The sequence below is a fragment of the Bos mutus genome, chromosome 8 (genome assembly GCF_027580195.1).
Source record: "Bos mutus isolate GX-2022 chromosome 8, NWIPB_WYAK_1.1, whole genome shotgun sequence".
Taxonomy (NCBI): Eukaryota; Metazoa; Chordata; class Mammalia; order Artiodactyla; family Bovidae; genus Bos; species Bos mutus.
This window is the reverse complement of record NC_091624.1, coordinates 102,414,873-102,437,028: the sequence shown is the minus strand read 5'-3', so window position 1 is coordinate 102,437,028 and position 22,156 is coordinate 102,414,873. Positions and strand designations below refer to the sequence as shown.

The window sequence follows — 22,156 nt, the reverse complement described above, 5'->3', positions numbered from 1 at the left end:
CTCCAGGGGATCTTCCCCACCCAGGCATCGAACCCGGGTCTCCTGCATTGCAGGCAGATTCTTGACCGTCTGAGCTATTGGGGAAGCCCATCACCTAACTCAAGATGTCTGTGAATTCTGAGTTCTTCAGGGACTTCTCTGCAACTTTTGGTGGGAGGGTGTGCTTACTTTCTGGTTCTTACAAGTGTTCCACGTGGTTGGGGTTGACGGATACGTGATCTCCAGACCAATCAAGGGTTACTTTATCAGACACTACTTGACCCACTGCTTCCTACCAAGGGTGCAGTTGCTTTCTCCAGACACAGAAATCCCCACCCACCTCCAGCTGCCATGCTCTCACCCTCCCCACCCCAGGACGGGCGTCTCCGACACCACGCCTGTGCCTTCTGGATCAGGACCAGGGCCAGGACAATCCTGGGCAGTGCCACACACAACAAAAGGAATTTTCAACATGGCACTTTGAAAAGTCTCTCCCCGCCTTGCCCCTGTTATTTGACCTTTCCACACTCAAAAAGGAAATGAAAGCTGAGATCATTACACACATGCAAAAGACACATAAAATAAAATGTGTCTTAAAGCATGTCTCCACATGACCAGCTACATGTCCCTTAAAGGTGTCTCAGATTACCCTGGGGAAGGCCTATTTTGGCTTCCCCAAGTGCCTCCTCACTTCAGAAGTTCGCACCAGTGAGCAGCCTGCTGTTCTAACCATCTTGTGAATTTAGATTGTTTGGTTAATTATAAACACATTTCAAAGTCATTCTTTCTGGCCTTTTCCTTGGAATGAGTGACTGCCGCTCCACAGCTCACAGAATAGTCTTCCATAGTTTTCAGTCAAGGTTCAGGGAGAAATATGCCACACCGGGATTTGATTATTTACCAACATAATGTTGGATCCTGGCCAACGAGACACCAATATATTTTTCCTTTGAAGTCTGACATATTGCCTGCTGCTTTCAATGCTGTGTTCTTGGCCAGGAGACAAAATAACTGTGGCTGTTTCAAAAATCACCTCTGATTCAATTCGGGGTGGGGAGGGGGGTGCAGATATCTTATGATTGGTTCATCTTACAGACAATGAGCCCTTCTCCTACAGAAGATGTGTCCCCTGAGGTGGGGCATGTCTATGGGCCTCTGACAGCCACTGGCCCCTGCTCTGGGATCAGTCCTCCCACACAGCTAGTTGGGAAAGAGTTAGCAAATTCTTGGCTCTGTGGCTAGAAACAGAGAAGTGTAACAAGATCATAGTACATTCTCATGATGTCTTGGGTTGTCTTTTGCTTCCTCTTGTTTGAAGAGCCCAAAAGACTAGGACACAGAAAACAGGTTTTGTAGTAGTTTGAGTTTCCAGAGCTATCCCTGCCAGGATCAGTTCAGTTCAGTCGCTCAGTCGTATCCAACTCTTTGTGACCCCATGGACTGAAGCATGCCAGGCTTCCCTGTCCGTCACCAACTCCCGGAGCTTACTCAAACTCATGTCCACCGAGTTGCTGATGCCATCCAAGCATCTCATCCTCTGTCATCCCCTTCTCCTTCCACCTTCAATCTTTTCCAGCATCAGGGTCTTTTCAAATGAGTCAATTCTTCGCATCAGGTGACCAAAGTATTGGAGTTTCGGCTTCAGCATCAGTCCTTCCAGTTAATATTCAGGATTGATTTCCTTTAGGATGGACTGCTTGGATCTCCTTGCAGTCCAAGGGACTCTCAAGAGTCTCCTCCAACACCACAGTTCAAAAGCATCAATTCTTCAGCGCTCAGGTTTCTTTATAGTCCAACTCTCACATCCATACATGACCACTGGAAAAACCATAGCTTTGGCTAGACAGGCCTTTGTTGGCAAAGTAATGTCTCTGCTTTTTAATATGCTGTCTAGGTTGGTCATATCTTTTCTTCCAACGAGCAAGTATCTTCTAATTTCATGGCTGCAGTCACCATCTGCAGTGATTTTGGAGCCCCCCAAAATAAAGTCTGTCACTGTTTCCACTGCTTCCCCATCTATTTGCCATGAACTGATGGGACCAGATGCCATGATCTTCGTTTTCTGAATGTTGATCTGCCAGGCTGGGGGGAGCCTAAAACCCAGAATAACCTTAAGAATTCCCTGAGCTACTTCTGCTGTTGTTGTTTGTCATCTATCATTTCCTGACCACTGCAGCCTCTCACTGCAGAATTTTTACCTCTCACCAAACTGCCTAGATGGGGGTTTCTAAATGACAGCACCAAAGAATTTACAGTTAGAAGTAATTTTTTTCAAAATGGTTTAACATTCTGAAACAAAGACAATTCTCATTAATTGAGAAGAAAACCTCTTAAAAGTTATTTACTTCCACTTCCCAACTAGGTAGAATTGATTTCCCATTTGAATACCTCTACTGACGAAGAGTTCATTGCCCTACAGCACTGGACAGTGTGTGTTAGTTGCTCAGTTGTGTATGACTCTGTGCAACACCATGGACTGTAGCCCACCAGGCTCCTCTGTCCATGGGATTCTCTAAGGAAGAATACTGGAGTGGGTTGCCATGTCCTCCTCCAGGAGATCTTCCTGACCCAGGGTTCAAACCTGCGTGTCCTATATCTCCTGCATTGCAGACGGATTCTTTATCCACTGAGCTACCAGGGAAGCCCCATTGAACAGTACTAGTACAATATTAGAATTGCAAAGGTATAATCAGATAATTCCCCATCTCTTACTTAAGTGCTATAAGCCAGGTATAAATATGAATTAACTGTTCATTTCAGGTCATTCAAAAGAATATAACAATAGCCAGGTATAAATATGAACTAACTATTCATTTCAAGGCATTTAGAAAGAATATAACAACAGCCAGGTATACTGAGTAAAATCTTGGAAGTTAATGTAACTACTGGTATTGACTCTATGTGGTACATAAGGGAAGGCTACTGTGTTGGAATTTTTATTTCCTTTTATATCTCTAAGTTCATTATTTTTCAATGCAACTTTACTCAATGTATTTATTATTCTTGGCACAATAGCTTACAATACACACTCTCATTAGGATTCTTTTGTGTGAGTACGTGTATATGTGTATAGCACAGGGAACTCTACTCACTGCGTCATGGTGACCTAAATGGGAAGGAAATCCAAAAGAGAGGGGATACATGTGTACATGTGGCTGATTCACTTTGCTGTGCAGCAGAAAGTAACACAATATTATAAAGCAACTACATTCCAATAAAAATTTTTAAATACATAACATTTTTTAACAGCACCCTTTTCACTCCTCAAAGTATCTGAGTTTGGATAATAAGTGTTATGATCAAGTATTGAACTCGAAAGTTTTAAAACTCTGTATCTCACTTTTTCAGATTGAACTAAAACTCTTCACATATTAAGGCTGGCGCCCCACACACCCCTGATTTCTCTGCACTCTTCTCAATGAACAAATTCCTATCTTATTTGGAAATGATAACTCTTCCTGACGATGGAGTACCTTTAGTAAACTGAATAGCTGTTCCATACTTGAGAATGACCACTACAGAGGCAGGGGCTCATGCTCTTTGCCTGGGTGGAGGGGTCCTCTGTTCACTTTCACTAAGATACGGAGAGCTGGAGAGGACCCTTCAAAGTCAGGCACAGCATGTGGGCAGCTGTCACGGGGATGTCCTTGTGCCAGAGGAAGCACTCCCTTTACTTGACCAGATCTCTTTCATCTTTGGGTGCCTCAGTTTTTCCGTCTCTAAAAGCGCCCAGTGATGCCCACTTCACAGGGCTGTGGTGTGATCAAAGGGCTGGCTGCCATTGGGCACTCAGCCGCCAGGAACAAAGACACTCAGTAATTGCAAAATGTTCGGGTCCACTTCCCCAGCCTGTGAAAAAGGGGCTCCCACTGACTTGAAAGAGAGCAACACGCACAGACGAGGAGAAGCCCACCGGGAGAGCAGGCCTATTACCTTCATTATCATTGTCCTAAAGTGAGGAGGGAAGAAAAGAGCCATGAAAAGTTAAAGAACAGTGATCACAGAAAAACAAGACAAGGGTAAAACTAACTGGGCCACAAAAGAGAGCCTGAAAAAAATGAACGTCTTGTCTTAAAAATAATCTTTGAAGACTGCATGCCAGAAACAGCTTTTAAGGAACTGTCCATACATTATCTGGCCACTTGACATAATAACACATTCATACATTTCTTAGAATGAAACCTGCCCTTGACCCTCACTGTACCCTTCCTTACATCACCCATCCTAAGCTAAATGCTAATGGGAGTGCATTTTCAGAGTGGATTAAATTTAAAAGTTTCTATTTAGACAGCATTCCATAAGGTCCATTCAAATGATTAACTGACAGATAATGAAACAGGAATAGCTGATACTCTGTTGGCATAAAATACTAACGCTTTCCCAGGCTAAAGAATGAGTTTGGACGAGTACACAATGCCACTGTTGCTTTGGTGACCTCGCAGGGAAGTTGATGTAAGACATTCTCCTGCACATTAATGCTTGCTACTAAGATCAGATGGGGGGAAATGATAAATAGTAGGAGATGTCACTCCAAGCAGTGTTTTCCCGGCAAAAGCTGTGTCTCAAGAGTCCTTCAGAGCACTCTGGAAATGCACAGAAATTCACAAATCAATTTGCTAAATTGACTTGGCTGGAAATCATGCTTTTGTGCATGGATGATCTAGCCGAAAGGCAATTCTGACTCTACCAGACTCTCCCAGGACTCCTGTAACCAGAGCCAAGTGTCCGGGGACATGAGGAAAAGAGTGTGGACTTCCGGTCAGTTAGACCTAGGCTCACATTTGAGCTCCATCATCTCTATGGCTGAGGGACTTGTGATAAATCATATGAGCTCTCTGAGAAGGGGATTATGTACTCCGACCAGCTTTACAAGGTACTGTGAGGACTAAATGCCCAAGACGTGTCAAGAAGCTGCAGTTAGTCTTACTTTTTCAGTACAACTATAAACAACTTGAATGACGGAACCCCACCCCAAAACCCATCCACTCCCCAGCGCAGACCAGGTGGACAAGCTATATCAAGAGAGGATGGTTTTGAAAGCACAAATATCAAATGTTTGCGTGCAGTTAACCAAAGCAGAGGCCTTCATTTAAGCACCTGGAAGAGGCAAACTGCAGTTCTAATAAAGCAAAACTCCTCAGATGTCAGGGGATGTTATTCTGGTTTACAATCTGTATATTTCTGCACTGGTAGAGGTTAGGTACACAATTTGTTTCTTTTAAAAGCACACCCCTTGGCCATTCACAGTGGGCTTCCCAGGGTAGCCTGCAGCCAGATGAGCCTACAGCCTGGAGTACGGAAGATGCAGAAGCCAAGGGGAGAGTCTCAGAGGAACCCCATCAGCCTCCCCACTCCATGGCTAAGAAAACTGAGGCTGGGAGAGGGGGAGCTGCTTGCCCAGTCAAACAATGAAGGCCTTGGGTTAGGATTTTTAGGGAAGTCACTCTAAAGCAAACCTTTCACAAACTTATAGTAATAATAATCCCGCTACAGAGCTTTATGCACTGATATTTTCAATTATGTGGCCAACAACATTATTAGTCCTTTGGGAAAGAGTCTTTCCTAAAATATCAGGACAGGAGGAAATCTATGACCAGTCAGTCTCATTTCACATTTCCCAGTATGACATGGAACCTAGTTTCTAACCTAGTTTCTGGGGGTTCACAAAGCTAAAAGACACCGAAAGAACCCTTTGAACAATTACATGACTCTTTTCGTGCCCTGGTAACAGACACTCAGCTTGGCCTATGACTTGAGTAAAAATGCTGTCATTGAATGTAATTTCTCAGAGGAAACTTAACAAATCAAACAGTGAGCACACACCTTATAGTAATAATTAATGCAAGGAGATCAAATCAGTCAATCCTAAAGAAAATCGACCCTGAATATTCATAGGAAGGACTGATACTGAAGTTAAACCTCCAATATTTTTGCCACCCAACACAAAGAGCCGACTCACTGGAGCCGACTTTTTCCCTTCTTCTGGGAAGACTGAAGGCAAAAGGAGAAGGGGGCGATAGAGGATGAAATGGTTAGACAGCATCACCGACTCAGTAGACGTGAATTTGAGCAAACTCCAGGAGACAGTGAAGGACAGGGAAGCCTGGCATGCTCCAGTCCACGTGGTTGAAAAGAGTCAGACACAACTTAGTGACTGAACAACAACAAATGCTTTTTTCTACAAAAACCAGATACTGCATTTAAATTTCTGGGCATTAGAACTTCTAATTACTAACCAGTATATTTTAAAAGGTGACAGCCCACACACAGCAAGATTTACAAACACCTGGGCAGAAGTGGGTCCCTGTTTCATAACTCTCCAGGGTTAATCATCAGTGATGACTAACTCTGGGATTAGGGAAACATTTTATCCTGAATATGCTAATTTAGAGACACTGTTGTCAGAAGGCTAATTTCTGGCTCAAAGACACTTCAGTGCTTAAAGCAATTTTACATCAAAAGCCCTTGCAGGAGACTTCCATCAGGACCAGAGGGGAGATGGAAGCTGGAGGGGGTGTGAAGTCAGGGGAATTGAGGGCTTTAGGATGAAAGAGATCAGAGAATGTGTCTAAAGGCTAAGGGGAAGGAACCAGAGAAACAAACAAACAAAAAACAGGAATATGCTCAGTTCATAATGGAGGAGAAAGAGACTGTTCAATTAGATTGATCTCTGTGGAATAACATCTCAAAGCTATTTGAACCCCAGCTTTTATGCATACACATATGTATGTATAGTACATGTATGTATACATATAGGCTTCCCCGGTGGCTCAGACAGTAAAGAATCTGTTTGCAATGTAGAGGACCTAGGTTCAGGAAGACCCCCTGGAGAAGAGAATGACAACCCACTCCGGTATTCCTGCCTGGAGAATCCCATGGACAGAAGAGCCTGGCAGGCTACAGTCCATGGGGTCGCAAAGAGTTGGACACGACTGAAGAGACTGAGCATGCACATATATATGTATATGTGTATACGGAAAAAATCTTTCCTAGGGAAGAAAAACTCAACTCCTAAATTATCAGGTTAATTCAGAGTGTGGACATAAGAACAGTAAATATACAGTTTGATATTTGACTTGCAAAGTGAGGAAGGAAAGCATACTAAATTCTATAGAATAAGCTTTTCTGATCCCAGAAATACTAAGAACTCGATAATTTTTTGGCTGCAACAACTTGTAAATATCTAGAAGAGCCCAGATTTTGAAGCCCTGAGGACACTTGCTAAAACTCAGAAATTTGGCACGAGTCTTTGCACACAATTTGGGTTTTCTTTCAGAATTGATATCTTACCAAATACAGCCATCTGTGTTCCCTCTGGGAAAGGTTCAACTGTTCTGTTGCCATTGACATGATGTTTGGCTAGAAAAAAAGAAAGAAAGAAAGAAAATCAAGTTAAGTGTAAAGTTCTACACACATACTAACACATGTCATTAAATGTGTCAGAGAGCCTATTTCTCATTTTTAGTTAGAAACAGCACTAAAGTTCACCCTCTTAAGAGAGTTTCAATTATTATTTTTTTTTAATCTCAGTTACAAAAAAGCCCAGAGATGGCCTCATTCGGGCATGGCATTTCACCAGTGAGCACTTCCAGGCCCGAGTATGTGCAGAGCCGTGCAGCTGGGGGTGGCAAAGCCAGCCGGCCTGGAAGCTCCGGACTCCCGGCCAGAGGGTCCCTCTGTGCCAGGACATGCCCTGGAGAACAAAGGGAGCGTGGGGCTCGGGGTGAACTGCGGTGGCTTTCCCTGAGGATTGCTGATGATCAGAAGTAAGCTGTAAAGACTACAGGGTAGGGACTTCCTTAGTGATCCAGTGGTTAAGAATTTGCCTTGCCAAGCAGGGGATGCAGGTGAGAACCCTGGTTGCAGAACTAGGATCCCACATGCTGAGGAGCAATGCAGCCTGTGTGCCACAACTAGAGAGTCTGTGCACTACAACAAACGATCCCGCATGACACAACAAAGAGATGCTGCAGCTAAAACCCAACGCAACCAAAGAAATAAATGCATAAGTATTAAAATAACCATAATAAAAAGACAACAGGGTAACACTGCAGACAGCATCATTTCGCAAGTCAAGCACCATTTCAGGGGCCAGTGACACTTGCCTTCTTAAAGACCAGACAGACCTTCATTTCACTGCTTCCTACTACCCTTCATCCAGCCTCATCACATCCGCCAGTCACCCTTCCACCTGAATGCATATCAAGGACTTAGAAATTAAAAGTGACCGGCTTATGGTTTTCCAGCCTTAACTTACTCTCATAGCTCCCAAACCAAAACCAGGTAAGAGAAGATCTGAGTATGGCCCATCTACGAGTAGCCTAATTTGATCCTTAGCAATTTGGGAACATGGACATTTACATCGAAAACACTTTGACACTGCATCATGGTGCATGGATATTTTGATCTAATGGGTCACATTAGATTTACTGAGCTCTGGCACAGGGCTCAGCACTAAAGCTAGGTACTGAGGGCTTTGGCAGAGTTGGGTGGAGACTGACATGATTCTTGCCTTTATGAGGAGTGTACAATTATCTTCAAGAGGTAAAATTTCAAAAGCAAGTTCACAATGATGTGCTAAGTCCTGGAGTGGGGACTAAAGGTACTGGAAGAGTTTGCAGCAGAGGGACAGTCAGCTGCAAGGTGGAGCCAGGAACCTGGGGAAATTACAGTTAGTGTCGAGTCTAAAAGGAGGACTAGGACTCAGAAAAGCAGAGGGTGAGGGAGCAACTCGAGTGAGAGCCAGAAGTCGATGCAGCCAAGACACTGTCCTGGGCCAGAGGACAGACTAGTCCAGGCAAGTAAAGGTGATGTGTTGAGAAGCAGCGGCACTTAAGGATAGATTGGTAGGCAGGCACCTGATCATAAAAGGTCTTGAGATTCCCATCCAAACCCACAAGACCCTAGGCAGCCGCCGGAGCACCACAGCTACACCACAGCCGCCGTAGCACCACACCACAGACCACAGGTCTTTTAGAGCCTGGAGGCTGATAAGGCTCAGTCTAGGTTAGTCGATTCCTTCCTCTATTCCATCATTTCAGGGGCCTCCACAGGTTCCTAAGCAACGGTGTACTGTTTGAGGAACAGAAGAACTGGGTGAAGGGGAGGAACCAGGCTGAACCTGGCTCACGAGTCTTACAGTCTCAAGGCACTAACTGGCCCCTCCAGCAGATGCAGGAGGTAAGGTCACAGGTGGCCGTGGTACCTTGGACAGTGTTCAGACAATGGTAGGATCATTGGTTACTGAATCCAAAGGAAGGTGGTGAGGCTCCACGAGGAACTCACAGCTCTATTCTATAGTTAGGACCCCAGAGCCCCTGTCAGAGGTATTAAAACATATATCAAAGAGCTATAATCCCATTCAAAGGCTAACCCACTAAGCTCACTCATGAGAATTTAAAGAAAAATGCGAGAGAAAAAAAAAAAAAGGTGGTAGACATAATATTTACTCATGTACTACTGGTAATAAATCTTTATATCAACTAAATATCCAAAAACAGAGAAACATTATCATTATCAAACATTATCAAAACATAGAAAATTATCATTCATAATTTATCACAAGCATGGAATATCATGTAACATTTTAAACACAGTATTTGAGAGACAAATAGAAATGTGAAAAAATATTTGGGATAATAGTAAGTGAAAACAATGCTATTACATACTGAATGCAGACTATAATGACGGCTAACAAAAATATGAATGCTTGTGGGAAAAGACTGGCAGAGAAATATGCAAAACCAAAAATAACTGTGAATATTATGCAAGATATTTATCACTATCAGTTGTCTTTGTCATTGTTAGATTCTTACTTCCCAGATGCAAATGTTTGTTTGAATTTTTCGAAGTCAACAAAGCTGTAGATTTCTAAAATTTGTTCTGCAGCACTTAGTGTCCCAGGACAGTTCATCAGGACATATGTATAGCCAGCCAAACCACTACATGGCTTCCATAAACATTGTGGCTTATTTGACATCTCCTCGGGCACAGCTCAAAAGCACTTCCAATGCAGGATGACCTTCCTCACCAAACCTGACCCTCTTCCAGCATCCCTACCCCTGGGAATAGGACCACATACTCCTACTTTCGGGGCATCCTTGCCCATTCTCTCTCCCTTGCTATGCATACCTAATCCATCACCAAATCTGGCTAATTTTGCCTTTCAGATAGCTTTAGAATCCTTTCACTTCTTCCCTTCACCACCCAAACCACCCTCGTCCCAACTCTTATGGCCTCTGCCCTGGACCCTTACAAGCACCTCCAGCTCTTCCATATCCCCTCTCCAATTCATTCTTCCCATTATCATCACAATTATCTTTTAACTGATTATATAACACCAAGTCCCTGGTCCTCTCCCCCACTTGCAATGGCTTCCCACTGCTCATAGGCAGAAATCAGAACTCTTCAATGCAGCTTCAAAAACCCATGTGGTCTGGCCACCTCCGCCCCTCATTCCCTCGACTACAGTCAGAGCTGCACCCTACACTTAGTCATTATTTCAGCGAGTAGACTACAAGCTCAGAGAAGGCAGGGCTCATATGGGTTCATGGTTCCCACAGTTTCCGCACATTGTAAGACCCAACATAGGTGTTTAATGAATAGCTGCTAAATTAATGAAGGGAAACAAACTACTAAGGTACTAAAAAGTCCCTCTTTAGCCATTATGAAAGATTATTATTTGATACACTGATGTATCTCTACATACACACACATGTGTCCCTTATACATAAATGATCATTGAAAAAGGCCACTCAGAAAGTCTCCCCAGTCGGATGGCCTGGAGACCAAGGAACTCCTCTGTTCCAGTCCCTAAACACCATTCCTCTTCCCTTCCAAACCACCTTCTCCCATCTGAGAAGGTAGAAGTGCAAAGACTGGACATGCTACCCAGAGAGGAAGGAGGAAGTTCATAAGCAACTCCCTCCTCACTGCCCAGGCTCTCCGGGACTCTGTCTTATCTTTCATTCTACAGCCTGAGACCCAAAGATAACAAGGCTCTAAACTTGATCTTGCATCTTTTTCTTTTTCTTTTTTTTTAGTAGTACTTTTAAATTTTTATTAGAAATTATGTAAAACTTATGGAAAATTTGCAAAAATAAAATAGTACAAAGAATATTTATGTACTTTTATCTGAACCACAGCTGAGCCTTACATCATTCCCTGGAGAGCAAAGACACAGCATTAGCCAAGGATAAAGAGTGCAGAATCTAGGGCTAAGGACCTGGACTCTGCGATAAAACTGTCTGACCCTGAATCTCAGCTCTCCCGCTGCCTAGTCGTATGACCTTGGCTCAGCAACGCAGCCTCTCTGTGCTTCCATTTCCTCATCCGTACCTACCTCACGGGTTGCTCTGAGAATCAAAGGAGTTAATATATGTAAGGCACTGAGAAGGGTGCCTGGCGCACAATACACACAACTGTCAGGCTTGTATCAGCATCTACATGTGGACTTGCTTTACCCAAGATCTGAGTCAGGACTGGCAAATACACGGCACACATGTACCTCTCCTCCACGTCCACGTCCATGGCAGACATCATTAATCAATCCCAGCACACTTTCACAATTCCCCGACTATGACCACAAAATCTCGTCTGGACTTAGCACCCCACAGAGTCTCTTACTCCTCAGGAAAGGCATGTGTGATGAAATCATTCTGCTATTCCTGGTCTCAGTGAATAAACCATAAAGATGGTACAAAGAAAGAAGCCATTTTTCCTTCTCATTTCTACATCACCCATTGCAATTTTTTAAAAAGACTCTTTGAAAGCCTCCAGACTCTATACGGCTTTATGGATAAGAGAATAGATACTGTGTGCTACTTTCTATTCCAGAAGGAGAGAACAGGGGAGGTGTTAAAAACCAAGCAAGGGCAGTTCTAGTCCTGCAGACCAAGGGCAGCTTCCCATTGACACTCTGCTCAGGCAAGTACTCGGGGGCCAAAGAACCTGAGACTGCTGAAGCATATTCTAAAGGTCAGATGAGACTGGAGGGTGAGGAGCATTTATAATTTATAATTAAAAATATTTTTTAAAAAGCATTTATAATTTTTTTTTCAAAAGTGGTGGCACATTTCACCACAGAAACAATCAAACTGACTAAACAGAGCCATCTCTCATTGACTGGGCACTGAGAGTATTGATCACCAGCAGAGCAGAAGACAGGAGGGGTCTGTCCGTCTGACAAGGACATCTGCTGCCCGGCCCAGCAGGCGGGTGCCTCCCGTCTGGCTGGCTGGGCGCTGTGGGCACACGTTCCAAAGCGCCGCACTCCAGGGGGACGACCTGGGCTGATGGCCGTGACGTGTCCTCAGTCAAGGGCGTGTGAGGACGAGGAATAGATTTCCATTTATCTTGAAAGCCCAGTGCTTGAGGAGCAGGGAGGTTAATTAGAGCAAGACTGGGTCAAAGTCAACTCTCGGAGAGATTCTGAAGGGGATTTGGTGCGGGGCTCGGAGGAACACGTTCAAAAGCTTTAGAAGATGATACTGACGCTGCTTCTTGTTTTGTTTTATGAATGTCTAATGCACTTCAGACTTTATTACTGTCTTCTTCCTTGACAAAAACACAGTAAAACTCTTCAACCATGTACTTGCAACAATGCAAATACAGACACAAACTACCTGGCGATTAGTGCCGTGTCCTGTGCTCAAGTTGAGAGCTAAAATTTCTATCTTCTGGGTGGGGAGGGCATGGATTTATAAGGTAAATGGCAAAGTATTTCGTGGGGGAGAGTGGGCCCCCACGTTCTCCTAAAGGGTCAAGCCTCTCCAGGCAGGTCATATTGGCGACACCAGCTAATTGAAGAGTCTTGTAACTGCTGCCACTGTCCTGGGAGTCCAGGCCCACTGCTGGGCCCAGAACCATCCCTGGACTGGACTAAAGCCTCAGGGCTGCAGACCACCCAGTGGTGTGAGCCCCCACCATCACGTTATTCACCCCACACATCACACCCAACTTACACATGTCCTGCGTTGTTGCTGTTGCTGTTCAGCCACCAAGTTGTGTCCTATGTTACTCTCAGTCATTTGAGCTGTGACAAACCTCACAAGTGAATTATTTCTACCTTAGGGAATCATCAGAACTGAGGCAAAGGTTTCCAAACAAGGGCTTCTCTGGTGACTCAGTGGGAAAGAACTCACCTGCCAATGCAGGAGACATGGGTCTGACCTCTGGGTCGGGAAGATCCCCTGGAGGAGGGAATGGCAAGCCACTCCAGTATTCTTGCCTAGAGAATCCCATGGACAGAGGAGCCTGGTGGGGTACAGTCCATGGGGTCTCAAAGAGTCAGACACGACTGAGCAACTAAACAACACAAATTACAGCAGAACTGATTATAAGAATGAAAAACCATTACTTGGCCCACCAAAAGGGAGACAATGAAGTAAACTGTGACACAGCCTCAGATGGAATAATACATACCAATTTAAAAAGTATGACCGTTAGTAGTTTTTTTTTATCATGACATCAGAAAATAGTAATATATATAAACATTAAAGTGGGGAAACAGTAAGATAAAAGAAGAAATCTAGATCTTACCTAGATTTTCAAGTTGTACAAATCTAAACATTTTCCTTTGAACCCTGTTCCTCTGTTTTCTTCGAGGAGGAGAAAGAGCAAGAGAAACGAGAGAAACTCTCTTAAATGAGAATAACTGACGGGTAGATTGCTTACTGCTTGATCACGTAAGGATCCTTTTCTTTCCAGGGTTCCAGAGTACCTTGAACTCTTGCCTGTCCCTGAGCCCACAGCCCCTGCATGTTGAGTGCCACTGGGGATGCTCAGGGACTTCAGGACCAACCCAGCCCAGAAACACGGCTGCCCTATTACACCCCCTCTGATGTGCAGGGCTCTGGGCTTATGGACCCAGGAAGGCAGGCGTGCAGGGGCTGGAGGAGGGAAGGCTGATGGAGGAACTAGGGGGACATATCTGCTCCACCAAGTCAAGGCACAGGGATCTATATTCTGTCCAAATAAAATTACAGTTCAGAAAACAATGACTGAACACAGCTTATGTGTCAGGCACTGGGTTTGCTGTCAGTGTTACTACAGGGTAGACAGTGCCTGCCTTCTATTCATTCTTCACTGACCAGCAACGACTCTGCCCCACTTGTTAGGGCTGCAGACCAAGTACGTCTACACACATCTCCTGTGTTAGCAGCACTGCCTACAGCTCCTAATGCATCCTGTTACCACACAATTCTCAGACAAGCATGAGTTCCTGATTCATGCTACTTTATCCCAAGAAAAGCATTCCATCATTGTTCATTTCATTTTTAGGACTCCATTTCACTCATGTAATACTGTTATTAATTACCACATGTAAGAACCATGTCAACTTGGGCATCTATGCTAAGCATGTGATATTAATCGACGGAAAAATCTCCACCTGATTTTTGTGAAATCTCCCTGCCCCCTCTAAACACAAGTAATTCCTAATGACCACCCAAATTAGACAATCTTGAGATGAGAAATTCCATTTAAAATAAGCTTACTTGAAGGGTTAAGATCTATATGTCAGTTTGATGAATGTGACCTCTTCATGAATAACAGTGCTGAAAACAGTTGTATTGAAAAATGTGGCTGTACACCAAAATGATTTCTAAGGGATGCTTGTTATTGATCCTAAAACATACTTTAGATTTCAAAGATGGATGTCAAATGTACCTATAGAGGATCTCACAGAGATCATACTTTTTAGTATTGTTTTTTAAAATGTTGCCCTTCACAGGCTGGATTGGAGGGGAGTTTGGGGGAGGATGGATATATGTATATGTAAGAATGAGTTCCTTCGCTGCTTACCTGAAACTATCACAACCTTTGTTTGTTAATCGGCTATGCTGCTGCTGCTGCTGCTAAGTCCGACTCTGTGCGACCCCATAGACGGCAGCCCACCAGGCTCCCCCGTCCCTGGGATTCTCCAGGCAAGAACACTGGAGTGGGTTTAATCGGCTATACCCCAATACAAAATAAAAAGCTTAAAAAAAATTGCCCTTCAGAGACTTGGTGCCCCCAGCTTGCGTTTACCAGTGTCAGTTCCCCGTGTGAAAATAACCAGCGTGGTACAGAGCATCCGAGTCCTGGGAATGGAATTAAAGCATGAGCCCCACAGAGGTACGTTCTCATCTCATCAGCAGCATCTAGCATCACTTAGGACGCTCCGTGTCTGCCACTGAGACTGCTGAATCGGCTCTTACATGCAGCTGTACACACCGCCCTGAGAAGAGGCCGTGCCTGTCTGGAGCAAAGCGCCCTAGTAATCAGTGGTCGGCTTCCTCCTTTCCTGTGACCCTGGCAGCGGCCTCGAGCAGGACACGCGTTGCCCCTGGGTGGCACAGCATCTGCTGTCAGGCCACTGATGGGCCGACTGGTCCAGTGACGCCTCTATCCCCACCCCCACCTCCACCCCCTGTGACAGTGATAAATGCCCGGGCCCTTTGCTCAGCTGAGCCTGACGGGACGGACCTCCCCTTGCAATCTGTTTCAGCCCATCACCAATCTTTCCCCCGCAAAGCCCCCCTGAGCACGCCAAGCGAGCCTGCACCGGGGTAAGGCCAGACCAATCTGCTTTCTGTGACTGTTGTTTCAGGAAAACGAATTAGAACTTCATTTTTAGTGGAAGCTGCTAATCAAAAAATGGAATATGTTGTTACAAGCCTTACAGGGAACTTTTCTCGACTATCCTTTGACATTAAAAATGAAGAAGATACAGCTAAATCTGGGAGTTTAATTAGAAGCAAAGAGGAATGGTCATGGATAGAAACATTAGCTTCCACTGAAATCAATACATTTTCAATCTATTAAATGATTACTGATGTCAGAGGTAAGGAGAAAGAGATAAAATAGTCTGAGGGGAATCAAACATTGATAAGGAGATGTGACATCAACGCTGACCGTTAACCAGATTCATCACCCATTAGCTCCTACAATACATTTCGCTCATGTACAGATAGTTGTTTCAGGATTGTGTGTAAGAGATTGGCACTAACCTTTTACACAAAATAGTCCAGAATGGGGAATAATATGCACCCATTATAAAGAATGAAGTAATTCTATAGATTAAGACATGAAATTATCCATAAGAGGCATCATTAACTGGGGGGGAAACCAATAGGTAAGATAATGTGCATAATATGCCCAAATTAATTTTTTTAATACCCTATTTTTACCTTCTGAATTTTGCTCCATGGGATGCATTACTTGCTTGAAAACAGAAACAAAGGACATTTTAAATGTCCCCAGCCTTTGCTACCCTGTGATGACCCCTGCAGCCTGGGAGCTTCTTCCCAGGCAGGGCTGAGGGCATGCCGGAGATGCAAGAATGGCCAGTGGTGAGCAAGCAGCCCCTGAAATCAGATCAGCTCAGCCCCACGTTTACATTTTATCCAGGCTCAGGACAAATGCCAGAGGTGATTCCACTTGTTTCCATCTGCCTTCTCCAAAGCAGTGGGTTGATTATCCTCCTTTCAAAAGGAAAAGAATTTTAAGAGGATCAACCACTATAAATTTTAGATGGGATTAAAATATCATTTATCTTGAAATAAAAAGTATTTCTAGGTTTGTGTGTGTGTGTGTGTGTGTGTGTGTGTGTGTGTGCTTAGTCATCTCCAACTCTTTGTGACCCCATGGACTGCATGGAGCCCGCCAAGCTCCCTGTGTCCATGGGGATTCTCCAAGCAAGAAGACTGCAGTGGGTTGCCATTTCCACTTCCACAGGATCTTCCCGACCCAGGGATCAAACCCACGCCTCCTGCATTAGCAGGCGGATTCTTTACCAATGTGCCATCTGGGAAGCCCTATTTCTAGGTTTACCTTTTCTTTATTTTACGGGAAAGAAGAAAGAGGGAGGGAGGAAGGGAAGAAAGGAAGGAGGAAAGGAAGAAAACAGACTGGTATATCAGTAGTACTTTGCCATTCTGGAATTTTATATAATATATATATCTTAAATACATATTAAAATAATATAACATACACATATATTATTTCTCTGCCCCCTCTCCCTCCTCTCTCTCATCCTGTCTGTTTCTCTCATCCTTATAATTTTTCTCTAAAAAAGAAGAAAAGGCTATTTTAAAATCTATTTTAGATTGACTGAATAGAGATTAAGCTCATCATTCATAATTTTAAAACTGATGGAAATGTTCTATATTTCCCTCAAAAGAAAGATAAATCAAGTTTTTACTATGAAGGTCTCCACTGGTTTCCCAAAAGCAGTGAAAAAAAAATGTTTTAATCCAGCTCGTCTTAGAGCAATAGCACAGTAGCTCATCCGCTTTGAAGACCCTTGTCCTGAGAGAGCAGGCTTGGTCACATGACTAAGGGATGCCTGATGACCTAGTGCATATTCACATTAGGGAATATGGCAGACAAAATCTTCAACTACAAGTCTACAAATGATACAGAATTTATGGTGTTTTTGTATACTTGTCTACCATGAAAGAGTGACCAAAAACTGAACCTCTAATTCAGGGAAGTTGAGTGGGGACAGGAGTGGTTCTTCAGACATGCTTCTGGTCCCCTGACTTAATGAAGGGACAGAGAGCACAGGCGGCAGAGCAAAGCCTACTGGGTTATCTTCCTTGAATATGTGCTCAAGCAGACCCTTAGATATTTAAGCGATGGGTTGATTCTGGGATGAATTCTCTAACAACTGGCTGGAGCATTGCTGAATTAAATGAGTGTTGTGTTTGAAAATATCAAGCACGTGCATGGCCAAGGCAAGCAGCCTTCCACTGAGCCCTCCCAGGGCCCAAATGATGGTCTCTGCCAGCTGGAAGGCTATCAGTTTCCACAGAGACACGAGCTGGGAGTAGAGGGATATAAGGCAGAACAAGAGTATTTCTCATTTTGGTACATTCTCATATACTAAATCTGATTGAGTGATTTTGGAAATACCTGATTAAGACTAGAATTCTACAAAAGGAGATGAATGTGACCCAGTAAAACTCAACCATAAAGGGACTTCAATGCAGGCCCAACAGAAAGTCTGATTTTGAATAAAATTATGCCTTGATAGGCCTGCCAGGCTCTTAGTGCTAGGAGTAAATTATAGTCATCTCTATTTTCTGTCACTTTATCTTCCCAAAAGGCTGATAGCTCAAAATGTAAACTACTGTGAGGAAAGTAGCTGGAGAGGAGCTAATGAAATACAGGCAAGTCCCCAACTTTAAAATGAGTCACATTTCAAAAGCATGTTTAAGAGATGGACATCTGGGACACAGAATCCATTTTCTCATGAACATGCTGTTATAAATGGTGGTAAGCTAGCCCACAAGAGCCTGCTCAACCTGTAATAGTTTCAAATATAACTCTTTCTAGGATTCTAACCACCATGCATGAGATACTGTCACAACACGAAAAAATACTCTAAGTTCTACCCTACGACACCAAGAACACACCCTTTCACACCAGCCAAGTTGGCTATAAGCTACAGCTAGAGAACAGAATACATTTCCCTACCTTCTCAACCTGACCAGCTACTAACTTCACAGTAGAAAGAAATTTCCACTTTATTCATCACTGTAGAAAGCAGATTTCTTCCCCCAAAGAGGAAGAAATTCGCCATTCAAATGCCAAGTACATTTTAAATTCAGTGGCCTCACTGCAGGTGAGACTGTAAAGCTGGGTAGTTCTGGTTCAGGGTCTCCTACAAGCTGGGGTCAAGATGCTGGCTGGGGCTGCAGTCTCATCTGATGACTTGACCGGGAAAGGACTGCTCTCAAGCTCATTTGATGGCAGGCCTCAGTGAGCTAGAGCAGGGGTCCCCAATCCTTGAGCCACAGACGGATACTAGTCCCTGGCCAGTTAAGAACCAGGCCACATAGCAGGAGGTGAGCAGTGGGCAAGCAAGCAAAGCTTCATCTGTAATTACAACCAATTGCCATCATTTGCATTAATGCCTAAGCTCCACCTTCTGTCAGATCAGCAGTGGCATTAGATTCTCATAGGAGCGCAAACCCTATGAACTGCTCATGTGAGGGATCTAGGTTACACGCTCCTCATGAGAATCATCCCAAAACCACACATCCCACCACCGCCCCAATCCATGGAAAATTGTCTCCCACAAAACCAGTCCCTGGTGCCCAACAGGTTGAGCCTGCTGAACTGTAGCATAGATCCTCCCCACAAAGAGCCTTCAGAAGACGCAGCACAGCTGACATCTCGATTCTAGCCTCATGAGACCTGGATCCAGGGCCACCCACCCAAGCTACACCCAGATTTCCTAACCGCCTCCCAACCAAAAAAAATATGAGATCATATATGATTTTTCTTTTAAGCTGCTACATTTGGAGATAATTGGTTATACAGCAATAGATAACCATTAACATGTTCTAATAAAGGGGAAATAATATGGTTTTGAGCAAAGGACAACTACTGACATTTGGCAGGAGCTCAAACCATCTTTTATAAAGCTGCATGGAACTTACAGCAACTGAGCACTCAGGCACACAGAGAACTTAGAGTATATTCTACAAAGGAAAAAGGTATTTCCAGTCTGACTTACAAGTCAACCGCTGGCAAATGATCCATTTCTAACTGAAGACTACCCCTATGTAATTTTATTTTTCCACCAACTTCTTCTCTAGCGTGCTGGGATTGCTAAAACAGGCATTCCTGAACTACTTAAGTCTAGGAATAGTGTATAAAATACCAGAGTAAGGCTTTCAGCATTTCTGCAATAATTCTGGCAATTTTTATTCATTTGCATCATCCAGAGGACTATTAGTTGCTTTTCCTGCTGCTTTGTTTGGGGAATTTATATCTTTGCCTCATAGGGCTTACAAAAACAATGAAGAAAAATGTTTTTCCAAAATTCCCAGGGAAGCTAAATTTAAATTCATGCCAAAGGCCTTAACAGCAATGGAGAAAATCTTCTCTATTTGAATGGTGTTTTGTTTGGTTGATTGGTTGTTTAGTTGAGTTGGGGGCTTTTCTCTTTGACTAGATGGAAGCAAAAAGACAACTGGATTATTTTTATCTATAGTGGTACCTATAAGAAATAAGGTTTTCCCCCTTTTCTATGAGAATCAAAATATAAGCTAAAAATCAAAATTGTTGCTGATATTAAACTTGGTTTTTCTACAAGTCTTGGACACTTCATCCACAGCAGCTTAAGGCTACTCTAAGTAGCCAAATAGCAGGATCCTATTATATCCTGTGTTTACCATGTGCTAAGAAATTCCAAACATCTCTGCTAACTACCATAAGACACTAGAAGGGTTAAGCTTGAGCTGGTCATTGCAGTGATATAGGAAACCATGTTCCTGGCTCATTGTTCACCAAATTTCAGTTCTTACAGAAATATCACTCACCACACTCTTGGTATGCCCCGTCACTTTAGTTAAATCTCAGATTAAAGCCCAAGGGGAGTGGGGTGAGTGAGGGAAGGAGGAAAAATACCAGTTGAATACATGGCAATGTTTCCTACCCTTCTCGACATGAGGACAACATCCACAGATCACTAAAGTCTCAACCCAAATAGTGCTCATAAGAAATCCCTGTGGAGCAGTCTGGTCCAATCAAGGAGATGGAAACCACACAGTAGGTCAGACAGCAGAAGTCTAACATAGAGAATATTAACCATAATTTTAGAAGTAACTATATAATCTAAGGAAACTCTATGCTATCTGTGGACTGAGGGTACCTAAAGAAGGATAGACTTAGAAGGATTCAAACCTCCTTAGAGAAGGTGCAGTTAAGCTACGGGATAGTACAGTTCACTGGCTTGTAGGCTACAGCTAATCTGGAGATGCTGGGCAAACAATAGGCTATCTTCCAGAATGCAGGTGATCAGAAACCAGAGGTGTGAGTGCACAGTGGGATCCAGGCACACGGGAGATTTTGAGCATCTGCAGGGACTCTAAGACTCAGACTGAATCTGGTTTCCTTGTCAAGAGGGCTGCAGAAAAGTTACCACCAGGCCAAGGCTGTATGGTCACAGAACTGAGTTCTGGGCGGTGGGTGGGGCAGGCTCCTCTGGAGGTATCCACACCACCACCACCAGCCACAACCGAAACAGCAAGAGACTCCTCGCACAAAGTCTCCCCAGCGCCCTCTACTGAAACAACACCATGCTCACAGCACAGGAAAAACACTATAGAAACTCCTTTATCATGGAGCCTATTCAGAATGATGAATTCAGAGCTGAGAAGCAATAAATTAGTAACAAATCTTGAAAACTATACAATTACCAAAACCATAAAAGAAATGGAAAAATCTGAAATAAAACTCCAGACTCATAGCTTCATTGGGAAATTCTAGATACATTTAAGGAAGAGACAATACCAATCCTACATAAATTCCTTCAAAAACAGAGAAGACACACCTGAAACTAAAACAAGATTGTGAATTAACTATGCTTCCACTTTAAAAAAGTGGTTACAAAAGAAGAAACAGAGGAGAAGGGAAGTTTCACAGATGATTTTATGAGTTTAGCATTACCATGGTAACAAAACCAGACAAAGACACCAAAAACTACAGGCAAATCACCCTTTATGAGCACAGGCTCAAAAATAATAAATATTTTTAATAAACATTAAGTTCAGGAATATATTTTAAAAGTACAATAATCATGGCCAAATGAGATTCATCTAGGGAACTGAAAGTTCTTTTAACAATCAAAAATGCAATGTAATTTATCATACTAACAGGGGAAAAAATGACCATCTCAACAGAAGCTAAAAAAGCATCTGACATAATTCAGTACCTATTCATGATTTCTTAAATTTCTCAGTAAATCAGGAAAACAGTTTGATAAAGAATATCTACAAGAAACCTATACCTAGCATACCAAAAGGAAAAAAGAAGAAAAAACTATCTGTATATGTCAATGATGTGATTGTGTAAATTCAAAACCCCAAGGAATCTATCAAGAAACTTTTTTGTAAGTTTTATCAAGATCACAGAGTACTAGGGCAATATCAAAAATAAACTCTTCCTATAAAGTGCAAGTCCTGAAAGATGATGCCGTGAGAGTGCTGCACTCAATATGCCAGCATATTTGGAAAACACAGCAGTGGCCACAGGACTGAAAAAGGTCAGTTTTCATTCCAATCCCAAAGAAGGGCAATGCCAAAGAATGCTCACATTACCGCACAATTACACTCATCTCACACGCTAGTAACGTATTGTTCAAAATTCTCCAAAACACGCTTCAACAGTACATGAACTGTGAACT

At 43.3% G+C, this 22,156-nt stretch overlaps 1 protein-coding gene across 2 annotated transcripts in view; it reads right to left on the bottom strand.

Moving 5' to 3' along the window:
• MSRA (methionine sulfoxide reductase A) overlaps positions 1–22,156 on the bottom strand; it is a 388,272-nt gene that overhangs the window by 217,223 nt on the left and 148,893 nt on the right. For both annotated transcript variants that reach the window (XM_070376149.1, XM_070376148.1), the window contains exon 2: positions 7,270–7,338. In XM_070376149.1, coding sequence (XP_070232250.1) covers positions 7,270–7,338 — 69 coding nt within the window. The remainder of the gene's footprint in view (positions 1–7,269; positions 7,339–22,156) is intronic.